Source organism: Schistocerca cancellata, chromosome 12 (assembly GCF_023864275.1).
Source record: "Schistocerca cancellata isolate TAMUIC-IGC-003103 chromosome 12, iqSchCanc2.1, whole genome shotgun sequence".
Lineage (NCBI taxonomy): Eukaryota > Metazoa > Arthropoda > Insecta > Orthoptera > Acrididae > Schistocerca > Schistocerca cancellata.
Window position 1 is genome coordinate 32,122,960 of NC_064637.1, and position 25,437 is coordinate 32,148,396.

At 39.5% G+C, this 25,437-nt stretch overlaps 1 protein-coding gene across 1 annotated transcript; it reads left to right on the forward strand.

Moving 5' to 3' along the window:
• Positions 1–278: 278 nt before the first annotated feature.
• Positions 279–25,334, forward strand: LOC126109613 (dnaJ homolog subfamily A member 1). Its single transcript, XM_049914657.1, has 8 exons — positions 279–480; positions 749–903; positions 4,262–4,559; positions 12,758–12,942; positions 13,358–13,512; positions 17,834–17,952; positions 18,321–18,486; positions 23,918–25,334. The coding sequence occupies exons 2-8, from the start codon at positions 772–774 to the stop codon at positions 24,066–24,068; spliced, it is 1,206 nt and encodes a 401-aa protein (XP_049770614.1). The 5' UTR covers positions 279–480; positions 749–771; the 3' UTR covers positions 24,069–25,334.
• Positions 25,335–25,437: the final 103 nt, after the last annotated feature.

The window sequence follows — 25,437 nt, forward strand, 5'->3', positions numbered from 1 at the left end:
CACATTTTGTAATAGCTAAGAGCTTAATGTCAATTATGACTGCAATCAGTGCTTACTGAGCCCATATTTGCTTCTCCGGCTACAAATGTTGACAGTTTATACTATATTCCCCGCGCAAGTAATGAAAACAAGAAAATCGTTCTACCCATAACGACTTACTTTGTTTTTTATTAAAACATCTCTCGATTTTTCCACATATCGAGTTAGTAGCCCTAGTGTTAGTTCATTGCTTCGCCACCAGAGTATTCTGAGCTCGTCATGACGTAATGTCAAAGCAGCAGTGCTATTGGTGTGCACAGTTCGTGTTTGCCAGAAGGTCAGGAAATTTCGAGAAGTCCGTGCTATAATATCCTCGACGGAGAAGGCCGTGTGACTTAGTTGGATGTGTGGATCGATAGTGCTGTAAAATTTGTGCTCAAGTGAAGCTATTTCTCAGTAATTAGTTGCTCGCATAGTGTCAGTGCAATAAGCAAGAGCTTGGTGAGTTTTGTGTTGTAACTTCAATCTCGGATTCGTGTTTTAAAACTTCTATTACTTTCGATCAGCTGGTTCTTTCCTTTATATTTTTTTAATGTGCATTTACTTTACTTGTATAATTGTACAAGATTCTAATAGTAGCCAGTTAACCAAAATATATATCATTTAATATTTCGTTCATGTACAGGCAATCGATTGTGTCAGGTAAAGAGATTTGTATCCGTATAGTGTTTTCTACTGTTTTATTGAACATTTTTTTTCCCCTTTTAAGGTTATTTTCACCGTCCTGCAAATATGGTGAAAGAGACCACGTATTACGACGTCTTAGGTGTAAAACCAAATTGTACGCTTGATGAACTAAAGAAAGCGTACAGGAAGTTAGCCTTAAAGTACCATCCCGACAAGAACCCAAATGAGGGTGAAAAGGTAAGTCGGTCATTGTCTTGTAGTTAGGTTGAGACCATGATCGCTATTTTCACTCCTTGTGTTGGTATTTTTCACATAAAGTTCTAACTAATCATTTTCCAGACGAGCGCTTGACCCTAGCAATGGAGTTTCGTAGTGCTATTACGGACCATCTTTACAGTTATGTGCATAGACCTTGGAAATTCAGTGTTGATAAGTTATCTAGATGTTTTAAGTTACATTTTGATTTCTAAGTAAATCTCCGCATGCGAGGCATGTGTAAAAATGCTAGGCCCAAAAGTTGTGATGATAGGGTTTCTATTTATATTTGTTGATAAAAACCTAGACGTGTATTGCGATGACCACCGTGTCCAGTTTTAAGTTGTGGACCATTACTTCAATTAATTTTGAAACAAATATCTAAAACCTCAATAAAAGAAATAAAACATGTTTTACCAGAATAGCAACATCTGGCCATGCTACAGTTGGAAATAAGAAAATTTAGATATATTTATCAAAGTGTCGAAAATACAAGTTATCTGTGGCACTCACATTTTAACACTTCAACATTATTGGCCAGGCAAGGTGGCTTTGCAGCACCAGTGTAGCATTTGAACAAGTTGTGTTCAAATATTTGTGATTCAGTAAATGTAAAAGTTGATTTTTTTCTCCATCATTGTCTAATCAGATGTTGCTGAGCAGTCTGATTTCATCGCCTTATTAAACTCTACTAATCTTCCTTCATTCCTTTGACCACAGGAGCAGAGTATTGTTATTAACAAAGTGCCATAGGCAGTTTCTTTGCAAATTACTCTCTCTCTCTCCCCCTCCAAGTACCCTTCCCCCCAACCCCCTCCCCCCTCAGAAAATGTGGTGGTGATAGGTGATATTTGTGTTACAAGGTGCTTTTGTAATAGGCATTTTGGTTTGAAACCTTGTCATTCATTTTAATCTCCTAGATTTTTCTAAATTATTCCGTGTTACATGTGGTGTGCTACACAATAGGTTATGGTTTTAAATATTCCTTCTTCCTTGGCCAAAGGAGGTCAGAATTTGTGTTCTGGAACTTAAGTGGTTGAATATGTTCTCTGATGGGAGCTGGTTTGAACCCAAGCTTGAATGGCAAATGAATGCTAGAAAGAGAATAGTTTCTACTGTCTTGCACTGCATCCGATGTAGCAGAGAGGTATGCAGTTATATTTTGTCTGTGCATAACATGTCTAAAAGTTTTCAGCCAATAGCCAAAGTTACACACATCGTAGAAGTGTCCATGGTTTCTTTTTATTAGACTTTAATGTGATATTTCTTGTTGGACAAAACAATGTCACTAGAGTTGTCTAAATGCATATTGGTAAAGAGGTGTCATCAGATTATTACAGTAACCAGTGTAGTCATCCAGTTTCAGCACATTAGAGGACTAATGTGCACTGTTGCTGTGAATTGGCCAAGAGAAAGTCCAATTCAAAGTGAGGCTGAATCTGACCCTGGCTTCAGAAGTCTGTCAAGGAGTGGAGGTAATTGGTCAGTCATTTGTCAATTGTATTTTCGGCGCATGTTTAAAGAAATTACTTGAAGTATTCTGTAATTTTCAATAGATTGGTCTTCAGAAAGGGTAATCGCATATTTTATCATGAGGTCAAACTGTTGATAAGAGCCCACTTGGACTTCGCAGACTTCAGCAATAGTCATTCAGCTTGATATCTCATTATAAGAAAATTCTTCGCTGCATTGCAATCAGTAATCTCATTATAAGAAAATTCTCCGCTGCATTGCAATCAGTAGCCTGTTTTGTAAACAGAGGATGTGTGGCAGACATTTCTATCATTTTCAGAAAGGCAGAGGAGACCTTGCAAGTGGCATTCAACAATAGACTGTCATGGTTGCTGTGAGCTGTAAGAGCTGTTGAAGCCATATAGCTGGGCTTAGGTAGTGTATCAAATGTGGAAATTAATATAGGCCTAGTAGGAATGAATTTCTAGAACCTGTGACAGTTGAACTACAAGCCCAAATACATCAAAATGATCACAATAGTGAAAGTAGAAATACAAATCTGAAAATCATAACAGGCTATATAAAAAAATTTATAAATTGTTAAAAATGTATTTTGAAAAAAATATAAAGTTCAAAAATTTAAGTGTTTGTGAGAATTTATTCAAACCAGTAGACTGGCAAAAAAAGTGAAAACAAGATAACAGCAGATGCGTACATACTCCAGTAATGTGAAAACTGTACATTATGAAACAGCTAGAAAACTGTTAAGAACTCCATGCAGCATAGTGTGGTGCGACTCTTAGAGGAGGAGAAGGCAAAACTGATGGTGGAGGTGGCGGCAGTGGGAGAGGGGGTGAGAGAGAGAGAGAGAGAGAGAGAGAGATATGGTTGAGATGACAGTTTGGTTGAGATGTAGTTGTGAAAGCCAAATAAAGGTTGTGGTAATGAACTGACAGGAGTATGGAAGTGTCAGATTCCACCTGTCTGCTTTGACCCATGACATCATCAATATGTCGGAAATGGCTATTCTAAGCATCTCCAATATGGCACCTATGATATCACTACATACACACGGCAGCAAACATGAAAATACTTATATATGACAATAACATCTCCCTCCAAAAAATACAAACAAACAGGACAACCATGGGAAATTGGGACTTTTAGGGAGGGCACAAGCTAAATATAACAGTAAAAACACACCCAAGATGACGGGGAAAAAATTACAAAATCTATAGGAATGGGTCACTTCCCTTGAACCTGAACTGACCAATAGTGCAGCCTAACGTTTATGCCCATGCAATAAATAGCAAATACAAATTAAGAAGAAACAAAGAACTGTATCAAATTCCTTAACTCTCAACACAATCTAGAAAAGGTGGATCAATTTCTTGGTACGTGTGAAAAGAAGAAATATGGAACAAAATTTATAAGGTAAAGAAGTATGGGAAGAAAGATAGGGCTGATTCAAAAATTAAGCTCGGGCATAATACTTTAGTGTGGTCTGCTTTTGGCAATATCCTGCAAAAGGAATGGTGAAAAAAGTTTGTGGCTGTTTAGCTGAGAATTCTCACAGAGTCCAGCTCTCCAAACTTCTATAAAATCTACACACTTTTCTTTTAATTTATTATTTCGCTGAGGGAATCTGCATGCACTTATGCCATGACTATACAGTGTTAATAAGTGTTCTGTTCATTGTTTGTGGAACTAGTTCCGCTTCAACTCAAGGATTAAGTAATATTTTTAGTTTCTAATATACTAAAATTTCATAAACCATTCATATTCATAACTTGCATTTGATGACAATATTGAACTGGTGCTGTAAATATACTGAAAGAATGATTTATGTGATGATTAAAAAATTTAGGCTAAACTTTTTTTTCCGTAGTTCAAACAGATTTCTCAAGCCTACGAGGTCCTATCAAATCCAGAGAAGCGGCGGATTTATGACCAAGGTGGTGAGCAAGCCTTAAAAGAGGGAGGTGGCAATGGCTTCTCAGCACCTATGGATATTTTCGATATGTTCTTTGGTCAAGCATTTGGTGCCGGCCGCGGTCGTGGACGTGCACGTGAGCGTCGTGGAAAGGATGTTATTCATCAGTTGAGCGTTTCTTTGGAGGAACTGTACAAAGGAGCTGTTCGCAAACTTGCACTGCAGAAAAATGTTATCTGTGACAAGTGTGAAGGTAGGTTTGCTAGAGTGAGCTTTTTGTTGTAAAACAATTCAACCTTTCCTTTTTTTAAAAAAAAGGCCATGAAAGTTGGTAGGTTCTCACTTGTTTATTTTATCTAGAGCAGCAGGAAGTGACAAGTATTTTAAATAGAGCACCAGTAATTACCAGTTCTACACTCCTGGAAATGGAAAAAAGAACACATTGACACCGGTGTGTCAGACCCACCATACTTGCTCCGGACACTGCGAGAGGGCTGTACAAGCAATGATCACACGCACGGCACAGCGGACACACCAGGAACCGCGGTGTTGGCCGTCGAATGGCGCTAGCTGCGCAGCATTTATGCACCGCCGCCGTCAGTGTCAGCCAGTTTGTCGTGGCATACGGAGCTCCATCGCAGTCTTTAACACTGGTAGCATGCCGCGACAGCGTGGACGTGAACCGTATGTGCAGTTGACGGACTTTGAGCGAGGGCGTATAGTTGGGATGCGGGAGGCCGGGTGGACGTACCGCCGAATTGCTCAACACGTGGGGCGTGAGGTCTCCACAGTACATCGATGTTGTCGCCAGTGGTCGGCGGAAGGTGCACGTGCCCGTCGACCTGGGACCGGACCGCAGCGATGCACGGATGTACGCCAAGACCGTAGGATCCTACGCAGTGCCGTAGGGGACCGCACCGCCACTTCCCAGCAAATTAGGGACACTGTTGCTCCTGGGGTATCGGTGAGGACCATTCGCAACCGTCTCCATGAAGCTGGGCTACGGTCCCGCACACCGTTAGGCCGTCTTCCGCTCACGCCCCAACATCGTGCAGCCCGCCTCCAGTGGTGTCGCGACAGACGTGAATGGAGGGACGAATGGAGACGTGTCGTCTTCAGCGATGAGAGTCGCTTCTGCCTTGGTGCCAATGATGGTCGTATGCGTGTTTGGTGCCGTGCAGGTGAGCGCCACAATCAGGACTGCATACGACCGAGGCACACAGGGCCAACACCCGGCATCATGGTGTGGGGAGCGATCTCCTACACTGGCCGTACACCACTGGTGATCGTCGAGGGGACACTGAATAGTGCACGGTACATTCAAACCGTCATCGAACCCATCGTTCTACCATTCCTAGACCGGCAAGGGAACTTGCTGTTCCAACAGGACAATGCACGTCCGCATGTATCCCGTGCCACCCAACGTGCTGTAGAAGGTGTAAGTCAACTACCCTGGCCAGCAAGATCTCCGGATCTGTCCCCCATTGAGCATGTTTGGGACTGGATGAAGCGTCGTCTCACGCGGTCTGCACGTCCAGCACGAACGCTGGTCCAACTGAGGCGGCAGGTGGAAAACGCGTGGCAAGCCGTTCCACAGGACTACATCCAGCATCTCTACGATCGTCTCCATGGGAGAATAGCAGCCTGCATTGCTGCGAAAGGTGGATATACACTGTACTAGTGCCGACATTGTGCATGCTCTGTTGCCTGCGTCTATGTGCCTGTGGTTCTGTCAGTGTGATCATGTGATGTATCTGACCCCAGGAATGTGTCAATGGGACAATGAATTCACGGTGTTCTTATTTCAATTTCCAGGAGTGTATTTTCTATAGCAGTTAAATTCAAAGTATGCAATTCACCAAAAATATTTCATAATAAAGATACATGTAAACCAGTAAAGGTTTGTCACTAAGTTTTAATGAACTTATTGGGCTCAGTTCATTCACAGTTTTGTACTTGCCCAACCTTCACAAACAAAATTTTCCCACAGCATAAAACTGAAATCTTATCAGTACACTGCAGAAGAAATTAAATGTGTCCAGTCATCAATAGATATGTGTTTAGTTCAAAACAGAAAATTTTTGTAGCAGATTACTGCTGTTATTTTAGTAAGAAATTTGCCACACACAAACACCTTCGAAAGGTTAGTGGGAAACTACCTTGCTACATCAGTGCATTTAGGAAACATGAAATTGTGTAATTTCTATTGATTGAGTGGATAAACACATTTTGAAGGGCATCCTCAAAAAGATGAGCTACCTTTGTCACTCTTGCTTACATGCAAGTGTCAGTAGTGCTAGTGTTTGTTTTCAATACAGTCCAAAGACAGGTAGTGCTATTTTTCATTGTTTTCTGCAAGAAGTGTCTAGCAACCACAGTTCAGTCAAGTCAGCTGCCACCTCTAGTGAATTAGCAGTCTAGTTAAGTTATTTAACTCTCTGCAGTAAATTGATTTCTTAGGATGGATAGGATGTGTGACTGCTGGTACGGATGCAGGAGGAGCTGGCCACTGTTCGCGAACAGCTGAACGTGTTGATGGCCGCGGTCAGCCGTCTTCGGGCTGCTGCCTCGGAGTGTAGCGGCAGTGGGGAGTCTGGTGCGTCGCAAGGTACACTCCAGGTGTTACATGCTTCACCCACTGTCCCTGCTGTCGAGACATCTTTGCGGGTACCGGGCGCGGCTGGGCCACCCCCTCCCCAAGGGGAGTGGCGGGTTCAGCAGCGTTCGCGGCGCAAGAGGAGGAGGGTAAATGTGGAGGCTGGCCGTGTGGCATCGCCCGCTCTGCCTGTGAGTGGACATAAGGCTGCTCCTTCAGCAAGGTCCGAGCAGGCAAACGGGGGGACGGGTTTATTAGTTATTGGGAGCTCCAACGTTAGGCGGGTGATAGAGCCCCTTAGGGAAATAGCAGAAAGGTTGGGGAAGAAGGCCAGTGTTCACTCAGTCTGCTTGCCGGGGGGGTCTCATCAGAGATGTGGAGGAGGCCCTGCTGGTGGCAATAGAGAGCACTGGGTGCACCCGACTGCAAATTGTTGCTCATGTCGGCACCAATGACTGCTGCCCTCTGGGTTCAGAGGTTATCCTCAGTTCGTACAGGCGGTTGGTGGAATTGGTGAAGGTGGAAAGCCTCGCTCGGGGGGTGGAATCTGAGCTAACTATTTGTAGTATCGTTCCCAGAAGTGATCGCGGTCCTCTGGTTTGGAGCCGAGTAGAAGGCTTAAACCAGAGGCTCAGACAATTCTGCGGAGACCTGGGGTGCAAATTTCTCCGCTATCGGGTGGAGAAATGTAGGGTCCTCCTGAATAGGTCAGGCGTGCACTACACGCCGGAAGTGGCTACAAGGGTAGCAGAGTATGTGTGGAGTGCACATGTGGGTTTTTTAGGTTAGAGAATTCCCTCCCTAGGCCCGACAAGACGCCTCCTGAGATGTGGCAAGGTAGGAGTAGGCAAAATGCAACAGGGAATAACAATATTAATGTGCTAATAGTAAACTGCAGGAGCATCTATAGAAAGGTCACAGAACTGCTCTCATTAATGCCCATATAGTACTAGGGACAGAAAGTTGGCTGAAACCAGACGTAAACAGTAATGCAATCCTAAACTCAGATTGGAATGTATACCGCAGAGACAGGCTGGACAGTGAAGGGGGAGGCGTGTTTATAGCGATAAGAAGTGCAGTAGTATCGAAGAAAATTGACGGAGATCCGAAATGTGAAATGATTTGGGTGAAGGTCACGGTTAAAGCAGGCTCGGACATGGTAATTGGATGTCTCTATAGGCCCCCTGGCTCAGCAGCTGCTGTGGCTGAGCACCTGAAGGATAATTTGGAAAATATTTCGAGCAGATTTCCCCACCATGTTATAGTTGTGGGTGGAGATTTTAATTTGCCGGATATAGACTGGGAGACTCAAACGTTCATGACAGGTGGCCGGGACAAAGAATCCAATGAAATATTTTTAAGTGCTTTATCTGAAAACTACCTTGAGCAGTTAAACAGAGAACCGACTCATGGCGATAACATTAGACCTCCTGGTGACAAACAGAACCAAACTATTTGAAACAGTTAACGCAGAACAGGGAATCAGTGATCATAAAGCGGTTACTGCATCAATGATTTCAGCCGTAAATAGAAATATAAAAAAAATGTAGGAAGATTTTTCTGTTTAGTAAAAGTGACAAAAAGCAGATTAGAGTACCTGACGGCTCAACACAAAAGTTTTGTCTCAAGTACAGATAGTGTTGAGGATCAGTGGACAATGTTCAAAACCATCGTACAATATGCGTTAGATGAGTATGTGCCAAGCAAAATCGTAAGAGATGGAAAAGAGCCACCATGGTACAACAACAGAGATAGAAAACTGCTGCGGAAGCAAAGGGAACTTCACAGCAAACATAAACATAGCCAAAGCCCTGCAGACAAACCAAAGGTATGCAAAGCGAAATGTAGTGTGATGAGGGCTATGCGAGAGGCGTTCAATGAATTCGAAAGTGAAGTTCTATGTACTGACTTGGCAGAAAATCCTAAGAAATTTTGATCTTATGTCAAAGCGGTAGGTGGATCAAAACAAAATGTCCAGACACTCTGAACCAAAATGGTACTGAAACAGAGGATGGCAGACTAAAGGCCGAAATACTGAAGATCTTTTTACAAAGCTGTTTCACAGAGGAAGACTGCACTGTAGTTCCTTCTCAAGATTGTCGTACAGATGACAAAATGGTAGATAACGAAATAGACGACAGAGGGATAGAGAAACAATTAAAATCGCTCAAAAGGGGAAAGGCCGCTGGACCTGATGGGATACCAGTTCAATTTTACACAGAGTACGCGAAGGAACTTGCCCCCCTTCTTGCAGTGGTGTACCGTAGGTCTTTAGAAGAGCGTAGCATTCCAAAGGATTGAAAAAGGGCACAGGTCATCCCCGTTTTCAAGAAGGGACATCGAACAGATTGTCAAAACTATAGACCTATATCTCTAATGCCGATCAGTTGTAGAATTTTGGAACACATATTATGTTAGAGTATGACTTTTCTGGAGACTAGAAATCTACTCAGTAGGAATCAGCATGGGTTTCGAAAAAGACGGTCGTGTGAAACCCAGCTCGTGCTATTCGTCCACGAGACTCAGAGGGCCATAGACACGGGTTCCCAGGTAGATGCCATGTTTCTTTTCTTCCGCAAGGCGTTCGATACAGTTCCACACAGTCGTTTAATGAACAAAGAGCATATGGACTATCAGACAAATTGTGTGATTGGATAGAAGAGTTCCTAGATAATATAACGCAGCATGTCATTTTCAATGGAAAGAAGTCTTCGGAAGTAGGAGTGATTTCAGGTGTGCCGCAGGAGAGTGTCGTAGGACCGTTGCTTTTCACAATATACATAAATGACCTTGTGGATGACATCGGAAGTTCACTGAGGCTTTTTGCAGATGATGCTGTGGTGTATCGAGAGGTTGTTACAATCGAAAATTGTACGGAAATGCAGGAGGATCTGCAGCGAATTGACGCATGGTGCAGGGAATGGCAATTGAATCTCAATGTAGACAAGTGTAATGTGCTGCGAATACATAGAAAGATAGATCCCTTATCATTTAGCTACAAAATAGGTCAGCAACTGGAAGCAGCTAATTCCATAAATTATCTGGGAGTATGCATTAGGAGTGATTTAAAATGGAATGATCATACAAAGTTGATCGTCGGTAATGCAGATGCCAAACTGAGATTCATTGGAAGAATCCTAAGGAAATGCAATCCGAAAACAAAGGAAGTAGGGTACAGTACGCTTGTTCACCCACAGCTTGAATACTGCTCAGCTGTGTGGGATCCGTACCAGATAGGATTGATGAAAGAGGTAGAGAATATCCAACGGAGAGCAGCGCGTTTCGTTACAGGATCATTTAGTAATCGCGAAAGCGTTACGGAGATGATAGATAAACTCCAGTGGAAGACTCTGCAGGAGAGACGCTCAGTAGCTCGGTACGGGCTTTTGTTAAAGTTTCGAGAACATACCTTCACTGAAGAGTCAAGCAGTATATTGCTCGCTCCTATGTATATCTCACAAAGAGACCATGAGGATAAAATCAGAGAGATTAGAGCCCACGAAGAAGCATACCAACAATCCTTCTTCACACGAACAATAAGAGACTGGAGTAGAAGGGAGAACTGATAGAGGTACTCAAGGTACCCTCCACCACACACCGTCAGGTGGCTTGTGGAGTTTAGCTGTAGATGCCTGTTAATCATGAACACCACAAATGTAAGGTGGGTATTTAACATTACTGTAGTTTTTACTGTATTAACTGTGATCCTCACTTAGCAAACCTTCATGAAAGAGGCATACTATTCAGACCTTGCATTACACATCGCATTCAAACGACAGTGTTGTTTCAGTAACCACAAACACCTACATCCCTTTTCAAATTACTTTCCCGTGCCCAATTCTTTCTGACGAAAAATTGATATATTTCAGCAGTCAGTGGTTTCCTGCTCAACTTTCGTTTCACAAATTTATGAACTGTAAACTGTAAATTATTCAGAATCTAGTGCTGCATTAGATAATGCATTAGATGTATGTCTCGGCCACTTAATGTTGGAATATGTAGAAAGTTATGTATGTATCAATCCCTTTCAACCTGAGCTGTAAAGAAGGGAATTTTAAGTTAGTGTGGTTGTGGCCAGTATGTTCCTTCCTATTCTCAGTTTCCATCCTTTCATGGTGTGTGACTCAGTAGCAGGGAGATTTTCTCTGCTTGGGGGTGGGTGTTGTTTTGTCCTCATCATTTCACCATTGACACACACACATATCACCAACATGGTGTCAACTACAAAGACTTGCACTGGGTGGCCCCAGCTTGGGTTTTTCTGCAGTGCTGTGGAAGTGTGTGTGCACCCTGAGCTGCATACTTCTTTGCTGGGGACAAGTTACTTCCATATCTCTGTGAATAAAAAAGTTTAGAGTATTTAAAATCAAACATGTATGCCTTATTGCATACTATTATTTGCAAAAATCTTGTTTAGATATCTTGAGTCGTTGGAGATGTGACTATTGTTATGACCATGATTTGCAGTGCTCAAGGCTGTGAATGGGCTTGTTGCGTGCAAATGTTGCTAAAGTATGAAACCCAGTAACTAAAGAAAGAAATGTTGTTCTGTTTTCAGTTTTAAGGGGGGGGGGGGGGGTAGGATGTCAAACGGGCCGACTTGTAGCAGGAGAGGCACCACATGAATTTTATTTTCTGCTGTCTTACTTTTACAAATAAATTCATAAAACTTTGTCAGCATGACCAGGAAGGATTCAGGATTCACATACATAGCAGTGGAAGTGCTAAAACATAACAAAATAATTTTTTTAGATACGAAATTTCATCATTTTTTTCACTTGCTGTTGGCTGCATTTGTTGCTATAGGTTCATTTTTCTTCACAAGTTAGATAGATTCTTTGAATTTTGCACAGCATACAAACCATGCTTACAGGTGTATGAAACTCTAGAATTTTCCAAATCTATTAAAAACTGTGCTAAAAATTGAGATAATTAACTACCTTTTATTTTAATTTTTTTTTAACATAAAGCTTAAAACATAACAGCTCATTCATTTTTTCATAAATTAGATTCTAGAGTTTGACACCTGTAAGTATGGTTTGTATGCTGTGCAAAATTCATCGAACAGTCTCTCTTGCTTATGAAGAAAAGTGTACCTATAGCAACAATGCAGCCAATAGTAAGTGAAAAAATGATGAAATTTCACATGAAAAAAAAAATTATTTTATGTTTTTGAACTTCCGCTGCTACGAGTGTGACTCCTGAGTCCTTCCTGGTCATGCTGACAGTTTTATGAATTTATAGACAGTGGAAATTAAAATGTCCTGTGGTGCCTTTCCTACTCAGTCGGCCCATTTGACGTCGTACCCCCCTTCATGAAATTTTGATATTGTATCAACATTTCATTAACTGCAACGTATGAAGTAAAAATGACCCTTTTACCTCTGTGAACTCTTCAAAGCTTAGTGCAGTTTCTGCTTAACTTGAGACAGCTCAGCAGGAATGGTGTATAACAAAAAGAAATTCACTTCTTTATAGAGTGAAGATACTAGGCTGTGAGAGGGACAAGAATCTAATTTTTCACCTAATAGTTTCCAAAAACCTCGTACATATTTCATATCGGCTGGTATGATGTCACTCAGCACAGATACCAGCATTGGGCAAGCAGTAAAGTTGTAACAAAAGCAGCTCTCAGCACAGAATGCAGAGAGCACATCTGTAGTGGTAAAAGGGTTAATAGTGCTGCTGTCCCAATCTGCCGAGCGGTTTACGTATATTGACTCTTATCCGATAAATTGTGTGCGTTGTGGACATTATTAATGCATTACAACTGGGTGACAATGCTGAATTGTTTTGATTGCACTCCTTTTTACGGATTTCTCTCTTCGGAAGCTCAATGTGTGTCCTTTCCTCAGGCCGAGGTGGCAAGAAGGGAGCAGTAGAGACGTGCCCGGCGTGTCACGGCAATGGAATGCAGGTGCACATCCAGCAGCTGGGGCCCGGCATGATCCAGCAAATCCAGTCGATGTGCTCAGAGTGCCGCGGGCAAGGGGAGCGGATCAATCCCAAGGACCGGTGTAAGCAGTGCCAGGGCAAGAAGGTACGTGTGTGTCGACCTGCACCTGGGATTTCTGAGTAAGTAGGCTACTGGTGGCAAGAACATTTATAATATTTGTAATTTAATGCAAAAGTTGTGGTACTCTGTTTGACAACCAGTCTACAGAAAAACTGCAGATACGAGAAGTTTGTCCTTGTCATTGGTATGCTGCATACCAGAATTCAACTATCAGTTAGAACAAGGTTTTACAGCTTGAGTTGTCGACAGCAGTGAAAGTCCTTCAAATTTATCAAGTATCAGTTCGTGGCTAATAACTGATATTGTTCCAAAACATACACATAACTTTCAGCAAGCAGTGACATTGACTGAAATTATTTGGCAATTATCATCTATTATTTTGAATGTATTGTTAGTTAAGTGCTAGTAGTATTATTATACCTATTTATTTATTTTTTAGACAATCCGTGACAGAAAAATTCTAGAGGTTCATGTAGATAAAGGCATGGTTGATGGTCAGAAAATAGTTTTCGGTGGTGAAGGAGATCAGGAGCCTGGGTTAGAGCCAGGTGACATTATCATAGTTCTGGATGAGAAAGAACATGAAATGTTCAAGTAAGTGGTACACTTTTTATAGTAGAAATGATCTTTCTTACAGTTTTCGTAGCATGTCAAACAATAGTTAATAGGTAGAATAACCGTATCATACTAATTGCCAATTTGTTAGTGATACAAACACTATGAAAGTAAATTTTGAGTCAGGTGTTAAATGTTATTGCTAGGGACGAGGAAAAATAGTTTTATTGCTAAATTACTTTTCGTGCCAAAATAATTTTGCCAAATACAGTATTATTTTTCCTGATTACATTGTTAATATTTGCTATATTTGGTGCTTTTTTCCAATTTGATGTTCGTCTTTTGCCAAATTTGGTGTTTCTTCAAAGTACATAGTTGTTTCCAATTCAGAGTTTTTGCCCAACTTTTGTAATCAGATCAGAGTTTGTGTGAAATGATTGTCATTTTAAGATTATGCACAAACTTTAGCACTGAGGGGATAGGACTTCATAATGCAATTTTAGCATGCAATAATTGATACAAATATTAAGTGCATTTGTAGATTTATAAAATTATCAGGAAAATACAAATTTGCAATATCTTTTAAGTCATATTTCTCATTTAGCAAAAAACTATTTTTTGCATCAATTTTGCAATATTTTCCTGTCTCTAGTTGTTGAAAATAGTGAAATATTGTATTGTGAGCATAAATTATTGGTCATTAACTCCACAAAACCTTGAATTTTCAGCACTATGGTTATGAAATTGAGAAACTGAGTTCTGTTTAACAGGGATTTGAAGTTTAGTTTTAGAATTATCATTACTTTCCTGTTGACAATAGCATGGTTGACAAACAGTGCTGCTACCCTAGCTGTCAAACAGTTGATGTACATAGACCTGTATCCCATAGCCTCCGTTGCTCATACCATTTTCGTGGCTTGCAATGTGTCAATTTCTGTACAAAGAGTGTACCATGCAAACGTCAACTTAGGGTACAGTGAGTGTACCATGCAAATATCTTGTCTTACTTTAAAATGACTGGAATATGAAATTGGAATTCTTTGTGATTCTGTAATATTCTTAATTTGCTTTCCAAACATTGTAATACTATCCAGCTAAGTCATACTGAATTTCTTAATAGTGCAGTTGTAGGCTGGCTGACATAATTTTTGTGATAAGATTCTGTAGTTAGTTGTTAGGTTTTTTACCAGTTGTGAATTTTTGTGGGCATGGATGGATGAACAAATAGTTGCAAAATCTTTAGTATGCTTGTGGGCAGTACATGAGATTCCTTTATATTCGGAAGTTAATAAGAATCTTCCAGTTAGAAGATAGTTTTGTTAGTATAAAGATGTAAAGACAGATAAGACGCATATTGGAAAGAAGATACTCTTTCATTCTTAAGCAAAACTGCTGCTATTGGTTTTGCTTCCACAAAATAAATGCATTTATTTGTTAAGAACTAATTGTTCATTATGCATTGGAGAGAAGCTTGTATTTAACCACTAGGAGGCACACGAAAGTGAAAGAATTGATCAGGCAACAAGTCAGAACAAATACTTGCTAAAACTGTAATTGGCATGGGTGGGATATGTAGCCAGATGGACCAAGGAAGTTGTTAGCTGGATTCCAAGAGAAGGGAAAGAAAAAAAAGTTTATGTGCATACACATTACAAAATGTGCAGGAACTACATGGGTGTATATTGCTGAAGACAGTAGGGCATGGGAAATTCCGGATGAGGTCTCTGTCCAGCATCTGGCATTTTTGACTGCATTATTTTAAAATCAAAAATGGAAAATCCAGGATGGAATAATGACAACTTTGTGAAAAGATAGCTTACTACTCGCCATATAGTAGAGATTTGAGCTGCAGACAGGCACAACAAAAAGGTTGCTAAACAAGTAAGCCAAAGACCTTCTCCTGAATTACACTCATACATTCAAACAAACGCAACCCATATACGTGTGACCACTATCACTGGCTACCTAGGTCAATTGGCCTTGGCACCCACAGTGGTTGGAGGCCTTTTGGCAGAGTGTACTTGTTTAGCAGTCTTTCTGTTGTACCTGTCTGCAACTGGAGATATTAATTTGTTTTAAATTTCCAGAACTTGGCTAACACAAAATAGTAAAAATAACAAAATTCTGCTGAGCATCACTCATTTTCTTTTAGGTGAACCAAAGGTTGGGAATGTATTTATGGCTATATCACTTGCTGTATATAGATCTATGGTGCAAGGATCATGCAGGTTTCTGCAAAGCAGTAGATGGAGATCCTGCAGGTAACCACATTTTCAGGACTCAACGTCAGTCATGAAGCCTCACTTCCTGAGGCTGGTCTTGCATCTTGACACTCCCATCCTCGGTTGGTTTAGTGCGCTCTGCATCAAAGATGAAGCTCCATAGCAGGTTTCTCTTTGTTCTCACCAATCCTTTTGGTTAATGAATTTTGCCACAGTTCTGTTTGGGGAGTTCCAGGTGCTTATAAAATTGCTGATGTGCACGTCAAGCTCCGGTTAGACCTCAACCTAGGTTTTAATATTTCACATCCAAAGAGGGGTATCTTGGATCGATTTGTCCCCCACCCCATGCTGTTAGTGTGTGCTTCTGTGGTTGTCAGGTGGTGCTACACATAATTTGATAAATTTTGGTGACAGTAGTTGATCATAAGCAGCCAGTCATCATGCACCCAGTCTCATGCAATGCTTTGTCCATCTGTTTGGTGTGTGTAGAGTTCCACCAAACTGGTGCTGCATATTCTACTGCAGGTAAGCATATTGCCAGGGAAGATGTGTGGCTGAATGTGCCATGTGGTGCCAGTAAGTTTACAGGTGTTGTTCTGATCAGATACTTTTAGCTTTATTTCTTGCCAGTGTTCTCTAAATGTGAGGCTGCAACCCGAACTTACTCACAACTATTTTGGAATGTCTTAGTTGCATGGTTATTTGCCCCCTCCACATAATATTAACTTCCTCTTGGCTTCCTGGTTTCTCAGGTGGTAGGTGCAGACCTGTCTTTTGGGGGTTTGGCTTTAGACCTGTTGAGGTTTTAAAGGGCTGCTATCAGTTTATGTCCTCAAAGGGTTTTGCCTGAAGCTGCAGTTGTCATCTGTGCAATAAATGTTGTCATTCCAAGGTTGGTTGGTTGATTGCCTGTATAGATGTTTTACAGCAATGGTGTCGATACACTACTCGGGGGGAGACCATTCTGAAAGGCTCTCATTTCATTCTTATTATGCAGAATGACAACCATCCTGTTTCGCAGCAAGCACTGGATAAACTGTTAAACAGAAGTATTGTGTGATTGAATATGCCATTGTAATAAACTTCCTTGGGTTTGATGGTGTCATACACTGCCCAGAATCCATGAATACCACTTCTGTAACTGGTTCTCTTCCATTTTTATCTCCTGTGCACTCAGTAAGATTAAGGATTTGACCACAGCATGGCTTTTCTTCGCAGAAACCTTACTGCTAAAATTTACAAGGTTTTTTATCAACATGCAATGAGATGTGATTAAGGATCAACCTTGCCAATACTGACAAAGGACAGAAAGTTTTTCAGGCTTCAGGAATGATAAAATTCTGGCTTTGTGCCAGATCTTAGGAATGTGTAATTTTGTAATACAGGTGTGCATTAAGTTTTGGATACTTTGCTTTGTTATACACACACACACACACACACACACACACACACACACACACACACACACACACACATTGGAATATACTGTGTTGTTAAAGTGTCGAAACCCACAGTTTTATTAACCTATCAAGGTGGTAAAAGAATCACAATGGAGATAACTGCATCTTTTAGGATATTTTCTTAATAAGTGTAGGGTTGATAGTGCTTACCTTTCTCTAAATGTAATTGGTCAGAGCCATGCTTTACTCTTAATGTATCCCAAACTTTTATCAATATTTTGAGACTGACTTTATGCTGAAAGACCTGATATTTTTGATCGCTTGTGGAAAGAATCTTTTGTATTGAGAATTTGTGTAAGAAATAAATAACCTAGGACTACTTTGTTACTTGTATGGTATTGAATTTGGCCCATCAACAAGAGTGGGTTTAAAATCACTTTGCATGCATTGTGAATTAGATTTTGTTCAGTTTCCATAAATCCACACATGCTTTTATCCTATGCTAATATTTTCTCTGGCAGTTTAGTTTTTCTTTCCTGTAGGAATATTGAAGCCATTGGGCAGTTACATAAAATCTTTTCCTTTTTCTTTAGGAGCAATTATTAGATTATTAAAAAATGTTTGTGTTAGGTTAGAGTACTGCTGTGTTTTAAACATGTTAGTCTTTATTCTTAGGAAGAATTTTGAAAGCGATGGTTTTGTACTTGTTTTGACAACATTGCTCTCTTTTTGTTGCAGGCGATCTGGATGTGATCTCATAATGAGAATGAATATTGAGCTAGTGGAAGCGTTGTGTGGATTCCAGAGAGTTATAAGGACATTAGATGATAGGGACTTAGTTATTACTTGCATCCCAGGTAAAGATACTGAAATGTCACATAAATAAGAGTAATATAATATTGTGATTCTGTCTAATGTGTTATATGGAAATTAAGTAAAGTGTAAGCTGTATTCATAATGGATTTGCGGCTTGTTATTCATAGCAGTGTGCTTTTAAATCATTTTTCTTCTGCACCTAAAGCTTTTTGTGTGTTCTGGGTGCATTTTACACATATACATTTTTTACCAGTCTATGTTACTGAATTTTTCTTCCCATGTTTGGAGATTATTCAGAAGAAAAGAATATAATTTGACAATTATCACACAAAATGAGTAGATAACAAATGTAAATCCTTATTGCAACTGCCAGTCTAAATTGCAGTTTAACACTACATTAATTTTTCAGGTGAAGTTACCAAGCATGGTGATGTCAAGTGCGTTATGAATGAGGGAATGCCTCAGTACAAGAACCCATTTGAGAAGGGACGTCTTATTATTCAGTTCCTTGTGACTTTTCCAGCGACTATTCCACCAGAAGTTATACCACAGTTGGAAAACTGCCTGCCACCAAGGTATGTGACCTTGACATTGTTATTCTCACATCCACAGTAAACATGTGGAAATTATCTTAAAATTATAAGAGTAATTGAATTTTGTGGATGGAACAGTAAGTGAAAAAGGAAAGGCAACCACCCATCTGTATTGAACTGATGGACGGAGCGCGCACACACACACACACACACACACAAACAGAGAACAGTATTCACAACTGTGAATGTGTGCCCTTTTACTAGAAAAAGCTAGTGTGAAAACTGTTTTCTGTTGCATATTTGTATGCTCTTGACAGAAGTGTTTCCTGGAGAATTTCATATTTTTTTGTGTGCATATAATTTAAACACACTACATTTTACAGTTGGTGTTTGAAAAACAGTTTTGTTGATCATAACTATTCACCAAATAGTCACCAGAATTAGAAAATCGTACAGTTATCATCCTTCCATCATCCATTCCAATTAGTTTTTCAAAGATCTATCATCTGAATCCAAAAAGATAAAATGTGATTTTTGCTGCAGGAATGGTAATTACCCTCCCTTCCAAGTGTGGAATGAGGAGAGAGGCCTACACAAAGCAAACTAGCATTCTACCCCACAACCCAAGAGATGTACCAATTCAGTATCAGTTGCCAGTCAGTTGTTGCGAAATTTCATAAGTAATGCACCATCCACTGCTGTTCTTATCGCTACAGAAAATACCAGATGGCTCTGGGTTTTAAAAGCTCCCAATAGTGTTTGATCTTCAGTTTGCAAATTTTCTCTCCCCCTCCAGTAACCAGACAACACAAAGCACTTTTATTAAGCTGGCTTTGAGAAGAATATTTATTGTGTAGTGTGTGGCAGCAGTTTCTCAGTTGTCGGGATTATATCTGGTGTTAGTGAATAATCGGTTTCATAAAATGTACAAGGAGAGGACTTACAGGGACAAGCAGTTGTGCCCTTTCAGAGTTACACTCTCTCTCTCTCTCTCTCTCTCTCTCTCTCTCTCTCTCTCTCTATATCTCTCTCTGTGTGTGTGTGTGTGTGTGTGTGTGTGTGTGTGTGTGTGTGTGTGTGTACACAACTGTTTTACATGCTTTCAACAAATATATTAGTGACTACAATCTCTTTAACGAATTACTATACTAGACTACTGCGAGATTATTGAAATAATAAGTTTGATAGTTGAGTTTAACTTTTTAGTGTATTGAAATACATGTGAAAAACTAGATCTGGAATTTAAATTTCATACAAATTACTCAATTACTACAGATATAATTGAGCTATTTGGTGTCCTTAAATAGTTGTGGTCATAAGCTTTTCTTGTCGATATTGAAGTTTTGCATTTACTTACCAGTACACAGAATGAAATCTCAAATTATTCTAATAAAACTTCTCTCTCATCAATAACTTAAGATGCTTCACACTTCAAAATTCAAATCTTGTCAGTAGAACACTAAATTTTCACACTAAATCTCTGTATAATACCCATTCTTATTTGTGTGTCCCCAAATATCAGCCATTAAACCACTATTAAATGATGCACCTAAGATGTGCAGCTAGCAGCAGCACCTCAAGCATATATTTTCGTAAATGCAGACCAGTTCGTGTTGCCATATAAAACACGACGTACATGAAATAGTCTTTGCACAAACCCACAAATGTGCACTAGTACTGCAAAAATCTAGATGGGAATGTCTGATTTCTGTGAAGTCATTCACTCAGATTAACAATTTCTGAAAGCTGAAGGTTTCTTTTCATTAATTGCTCACATTTGTTGTTGTTGTTGTTGTTGTTGTTACCACCACCATCCTCTTAAGCAACTATCACACAGTTATCGTATTAATTTCTGAAATTATGGGATGAGCTGATTGTCTTATATTAGGATACTTGCTAGCACAATGTTTACCTAAATTTACGTTTATACAATATTGGATCAATATCAATGTTAAAAAATCCATATATTGTTCAGTTCAACCTTGGCTGGTAAGAAGAGAGAGAGGCAGTGGCATATATTCCCTGTTACTGAAGGAATTGAAGCCTGAAGATGCACAGGAATTCTGGAATATTGTGAGAATTGGTGTGGCTTAATTCAACAAACTGCTGTCAATGATGGAGTGAGTTTGCTCTAGTGACAGTAATGTAGGATGAAGTAAGGATTAAACCATTTGTTTGTTCATTTTGAGATCACAATTGGCCAACAATTGCCTGTTTCTCCCTCCTGGCATGCTGAAAGAAAGCAAAAGATGCAGTCAGCTCGAACATGAGCTTATGCCAAATAAGGGACTACATATAAAAATTGAAAATTGTACATATATTTACTCAAAAATAAAAAAAATCCAATGTATTAGGATAGCTGCAGGTCATGATTGTTCAGACACCTTTTGTCACTACACACCTAAATTGGACACTTAATGCTTTTTTGGTCCATACAATTTGTAGAATACGAAGCAGTCAGTAGAAAGAATGCTTCTTGCAAACAGCTTCCAAAACAAAAAGTTCATTGGCAAGAAATATTACTTCTGTTTAATTATTGCATTTACGAAAATTTAATCACTGAAAAATCCACAAAATCTCAAATATCTAAATGAAAAGTTATCTGCTGGCCACAGATGCCAACCTATACAGTAAACCATAAACAATAATAATCGGAAAGCACTCATATTTGCAACTATAGTTATTCATTTTACTGTAGCATTTTGGACGCAGACTACAGTAGAAGACAGAATGATTGGCCACTCACATTTAAAAGTGAAGAAACTGTTACAAGCTTCGGAAGTAATTTCCCCAGGGAAAAAGGGATAGGTTGGGGAAGGCAAGGACGAAGGGGCAGGTCACTCAGGCCTTAGGATAAGGACCAACCTGTTGTGAAAATGAAGTGGGGGACATCAGAGTATGTGGTCAAAGATAACAGGCCAGACATTCTCATTGTGGCTTCTGATTGTCCTGCCACTCCTTTTTCCTGAGGAAGAGACTTATCGTTGGGAAAGCTAGGATTAGTATTTTCAATAGGGCCCGGATTTTAATTACCTAAAAAACAGTGAAATATGCAAGCATTTGACCGAAAACTTACATAAATATGACCTTAAAAAATAAAATGACTTAATAGAAGTTTATTTAAAGCATTCTTATTTAATTATTTATTCACCATAAAGTAATACAAAATTCACTTCTCAAAATATTGTAAGTATAGTTCTTTCTTTCTGTAGGGTTTGTGGCTAATTTGCACCTATTTTTTGAATCTCTGAATGTTTTATTTTTTAAACACAAAGTACAATGAAAAGATCATCTATCGAAACAGTAAACCAATGTTTTTATTTCTACATAGTATTTAAAGCATTTCATATTATTTAATACCGTATGTCAATCTTCAGTATCTGCAAAGTTGCACTGGATCACAAGGTGCATTTTCAGGTTTTCCATCGTCAAAGATCTACAGCTGTCACTGAGGGTAGTTTTGTACCTGGGAAAGCTCCTCTCCACTTCACAAGACATCACTGGAGTGTATTTGAAGGCAGCCAGGTCACTGGAGTTCACCTTTGTTTCAGTATCTTCAAATTTTGCGGCATTCCCTGAAAGACTGTCACTAATATTGCACAGTGTAGAATATCCAGGATTCCGTTGGAGAACACTTTGCAATTTGGTTTCCACTTTGTCAGCCACGTGACCACGAGCTCGACTCAACTCACTCTGCACATGCTGCACAATACTCAGGGCCTCACATAGCAGAGTGCCAACAGCTTCCAGTCGTTTGATGGCTTTTGATATAGTGAAAAATTGGTGTTGATGATGTATGATGATGTATGCCAAGTTTCGAGACAATGTATCTGTAAAAACTTCTTTCACAATTTTGATAGCACTTTGTTCATCACTATCAAGCTCACAGAAGTTGTCTTTATTAGGGTGTAGTTGGTGTAAAAACAGGTTTAGGTGGGAGAAGCATTGAAGGTGCATGTTCCTTGAATTTCTGCACCTGTAGCAGAGCCTTCACATAGATTTTCTTGCCACAGGAAATTAACTTGTCCACATCAGGGTAATTGGATCACACCTCTTCGGCAACTCTGTGCAATGCATGTGGCGTACACCATACTGAGGTAGAGAATCTGAAGCCCTTTGGCTAGTTTAGCAATATATGAAGCACCATCTGTTACAAGCAGCAAAACGTTGTCTGTTTCCACACCATCAGGTCACAGTAGCTTCAGAGAGTTGTCAAACAAAATAGCAATTGTCGAATTGTTTACTCTATCGAGAGCTTCACACGTTAGTAGGAACATACCTCGAGGGCCATCAACTTTAGAACACCAGCAACAACATTTGCAATATATTGCCCACTAATATCCGTAGTTACATCTATCGACAGCCAGATCTTTTGCTCAGCAATGGTAATTCGTATTTTGTTGAGCACATCATTGTAGCATACAGATAAATAGTTGTTTCTCAGTGCAGATTCATCTGGAACTGGATGTGTTGTGTACTTCTCCAAGAACCGTGTGAATTGTGGATTCTTCAGCTTTTCCAATGGGATGTTACAGGACACCATCTCACACAAATCCTTGCAGAATGATTGCACGGTTGACGATTGACCTGTCTGTTCAAATAACAGCGTTTGCCTGCTGTTATTTTCATCTGTCCGTTTAACACAGCTGCTGTGTTTTGCGGTATTACAGTGTTGTTGCACATTAAAGCGCTTTTCTGCACTAGCTTTAACTTCAGAGTTAACAAAATGTTTTCCCATCAGTGCTAAAGAACTCTCCAAATTCCCGAACATATCATCACAACTTCACGCTGTTGGAGCACTTGGCTTTAGGAATGTTGAACAAGGCAAAAGCTGTATTCAGACTGGTTACTGGGAACACCTGTGCGACTGCAATGATTATTATGGCAGAAGCTGCCTTAGTCGGCTCTGAGCGCATATTGTCGACTCTGCGCAGCAATGTTTTATGTTCGCGAAATGACTGTTGTGGTACACAGACTTTCTGCTACAGTCCTGAGAAATAAAGCTGTGTACTAATTTATCTGTTTCTTTCATAAAAGCACATTAAATATTATCTTGTGAGCAACATATTCATTTTCTTATTCATGTGTCCTGTAAGATACGAGAAAAACCGTATATGAATTTTTGGGAAAAGTTGAAGGAAATATGACCTATTATATTAAAAGTTAGCCGCACTACGACCTATTACTAAAATTTGTTGAAATATGACTTTATACGCACAATCAAAATACATTTTTCGACACTAAAATGCCTAGATTTGTGTATAAATTGTTCTAAAATTCACCCTATAGTTCAGAAAAAATGACCCGTCATTAAAACCCGGGTCCTAATTATCAACTTTAATGAGTTTTTCAGTAGCTGTGGCCAGCTGTTTTTATTATTTTATAGTTTTATCAATTTAACTTCCCTTAACCTCATTAAGAATCACATCTGACAAGGATAAAAATTATTCTAAGAAATGCTCTAATTTTGCAGGCCAGAATCTATGATACCTGATGGAGCAGAAGAGTGCTTGCTGATGGAAATGGACCCAGAGCAGGAAGCACGGCGGCGTGAGTATAAGAATGCGTACGATGAAGATGAGTCGGGCACTGGTCCCAGTCGGGTTCAGTGTGCTACACATTAATGGTGCACATTGTCGGACTTGCTCTTAAATTTATTCTGTCGGAGCCTCAGCTAATGTTATGTGGCTGTCCTTTTCCAATTCTTGTCTTTTACTGGAGCACTTGGCATGTGCAGATGTATCATTCTGACACTGTTCTCAATGTTGCAACTTGTTCTATTCATTGCCCAGGTTCCATCGTCTGTTTAATTTACAGTATAGATTGTGAAAGAACTTTGTGTACAATCAGTTCCTGTACATCATTGTTGACTTAATTAAAATTAAGAAACCAGAATTCATAGTTACACTCTTACTTTTTAGTAATTCAGATTGACCACGCACCTGTTGGAAAAATAGAAAAATTTAGTTGTTTATGCAGTTCCCATTTTATGGGTGTGTGCAACATAAATTATCAGTATTATAGGTGTAGTGTAAGGATAACAGGAAGAAATCATTGAATGTGATCTCAGCCTTGCCACAACTGCTTTTTCTGTACGTGCTTTGTATTATAACTATGAATATTGCACTATTATTTGTTGCTTTATTTTGTGTAACTATGAGTCTTCTGAGAATTTCAGTTGGATGAAATATTTGTCAGAAAGTGCTAAATCGTGTAGTTGACAATATGATTTTGGTAAATTTATTTTATTCTCATTAGGCTCTGTCACGGAGTACCACTTTTAAATGACAATTTAGTATGACACAAATTTCCCTTCTGCCTAAAATTTGCAGAAATGTGAACATTCATAGATAATGAAATTGCAGTTGCTGTTTATACCAATTCTGCTGGAGGTAATTATTAAATTTCCTTCTGGCATTGTTGTGAATTACAACAAATACAAAATGTTAGGTGCTCTGGAGTAATCATGGACTGCTGTTAATAAACAATTTTCAAATTGTGAAATGAGCAAGTCTCAGTAATTAAAGCACGTGTGAAGTGTGATATTTATGCCTTGTGGACTCTGAGAATATTCAGATTTCTAATGTGAATGTTTTCTGATGCCATCTGGTGTCTTATCAAGCTATTCCATGTATGTGTTAAGTAAAGAGAGAACTTTTGTTATACAGTGACATAATTTATTTTCCTATGTTTAGTCAGTTATTTCTGCAAATTTGTTGCATTCCACAAAACAATGGTACAGCTGCATTTCTGCAGATTTACTCAGAGATCAGTTGCCTGAGTTTTTGAAAGCTTTATTTGTAATTTTTAACAACTGTTTGTTTTTAAGAGTTTGTAAGTGTACTATTTAATATGTGCTTTCCAATTATTAAATAAATACAATGATTAAACTTCGTATTTTATTCACCCCAAAGCCGTAACTTGCTGCCATAAAGGTTTACAGCTAGTGCTTAGTCGTGCTACGCTGCACAAAAATCTTAATGTTGAAATCAC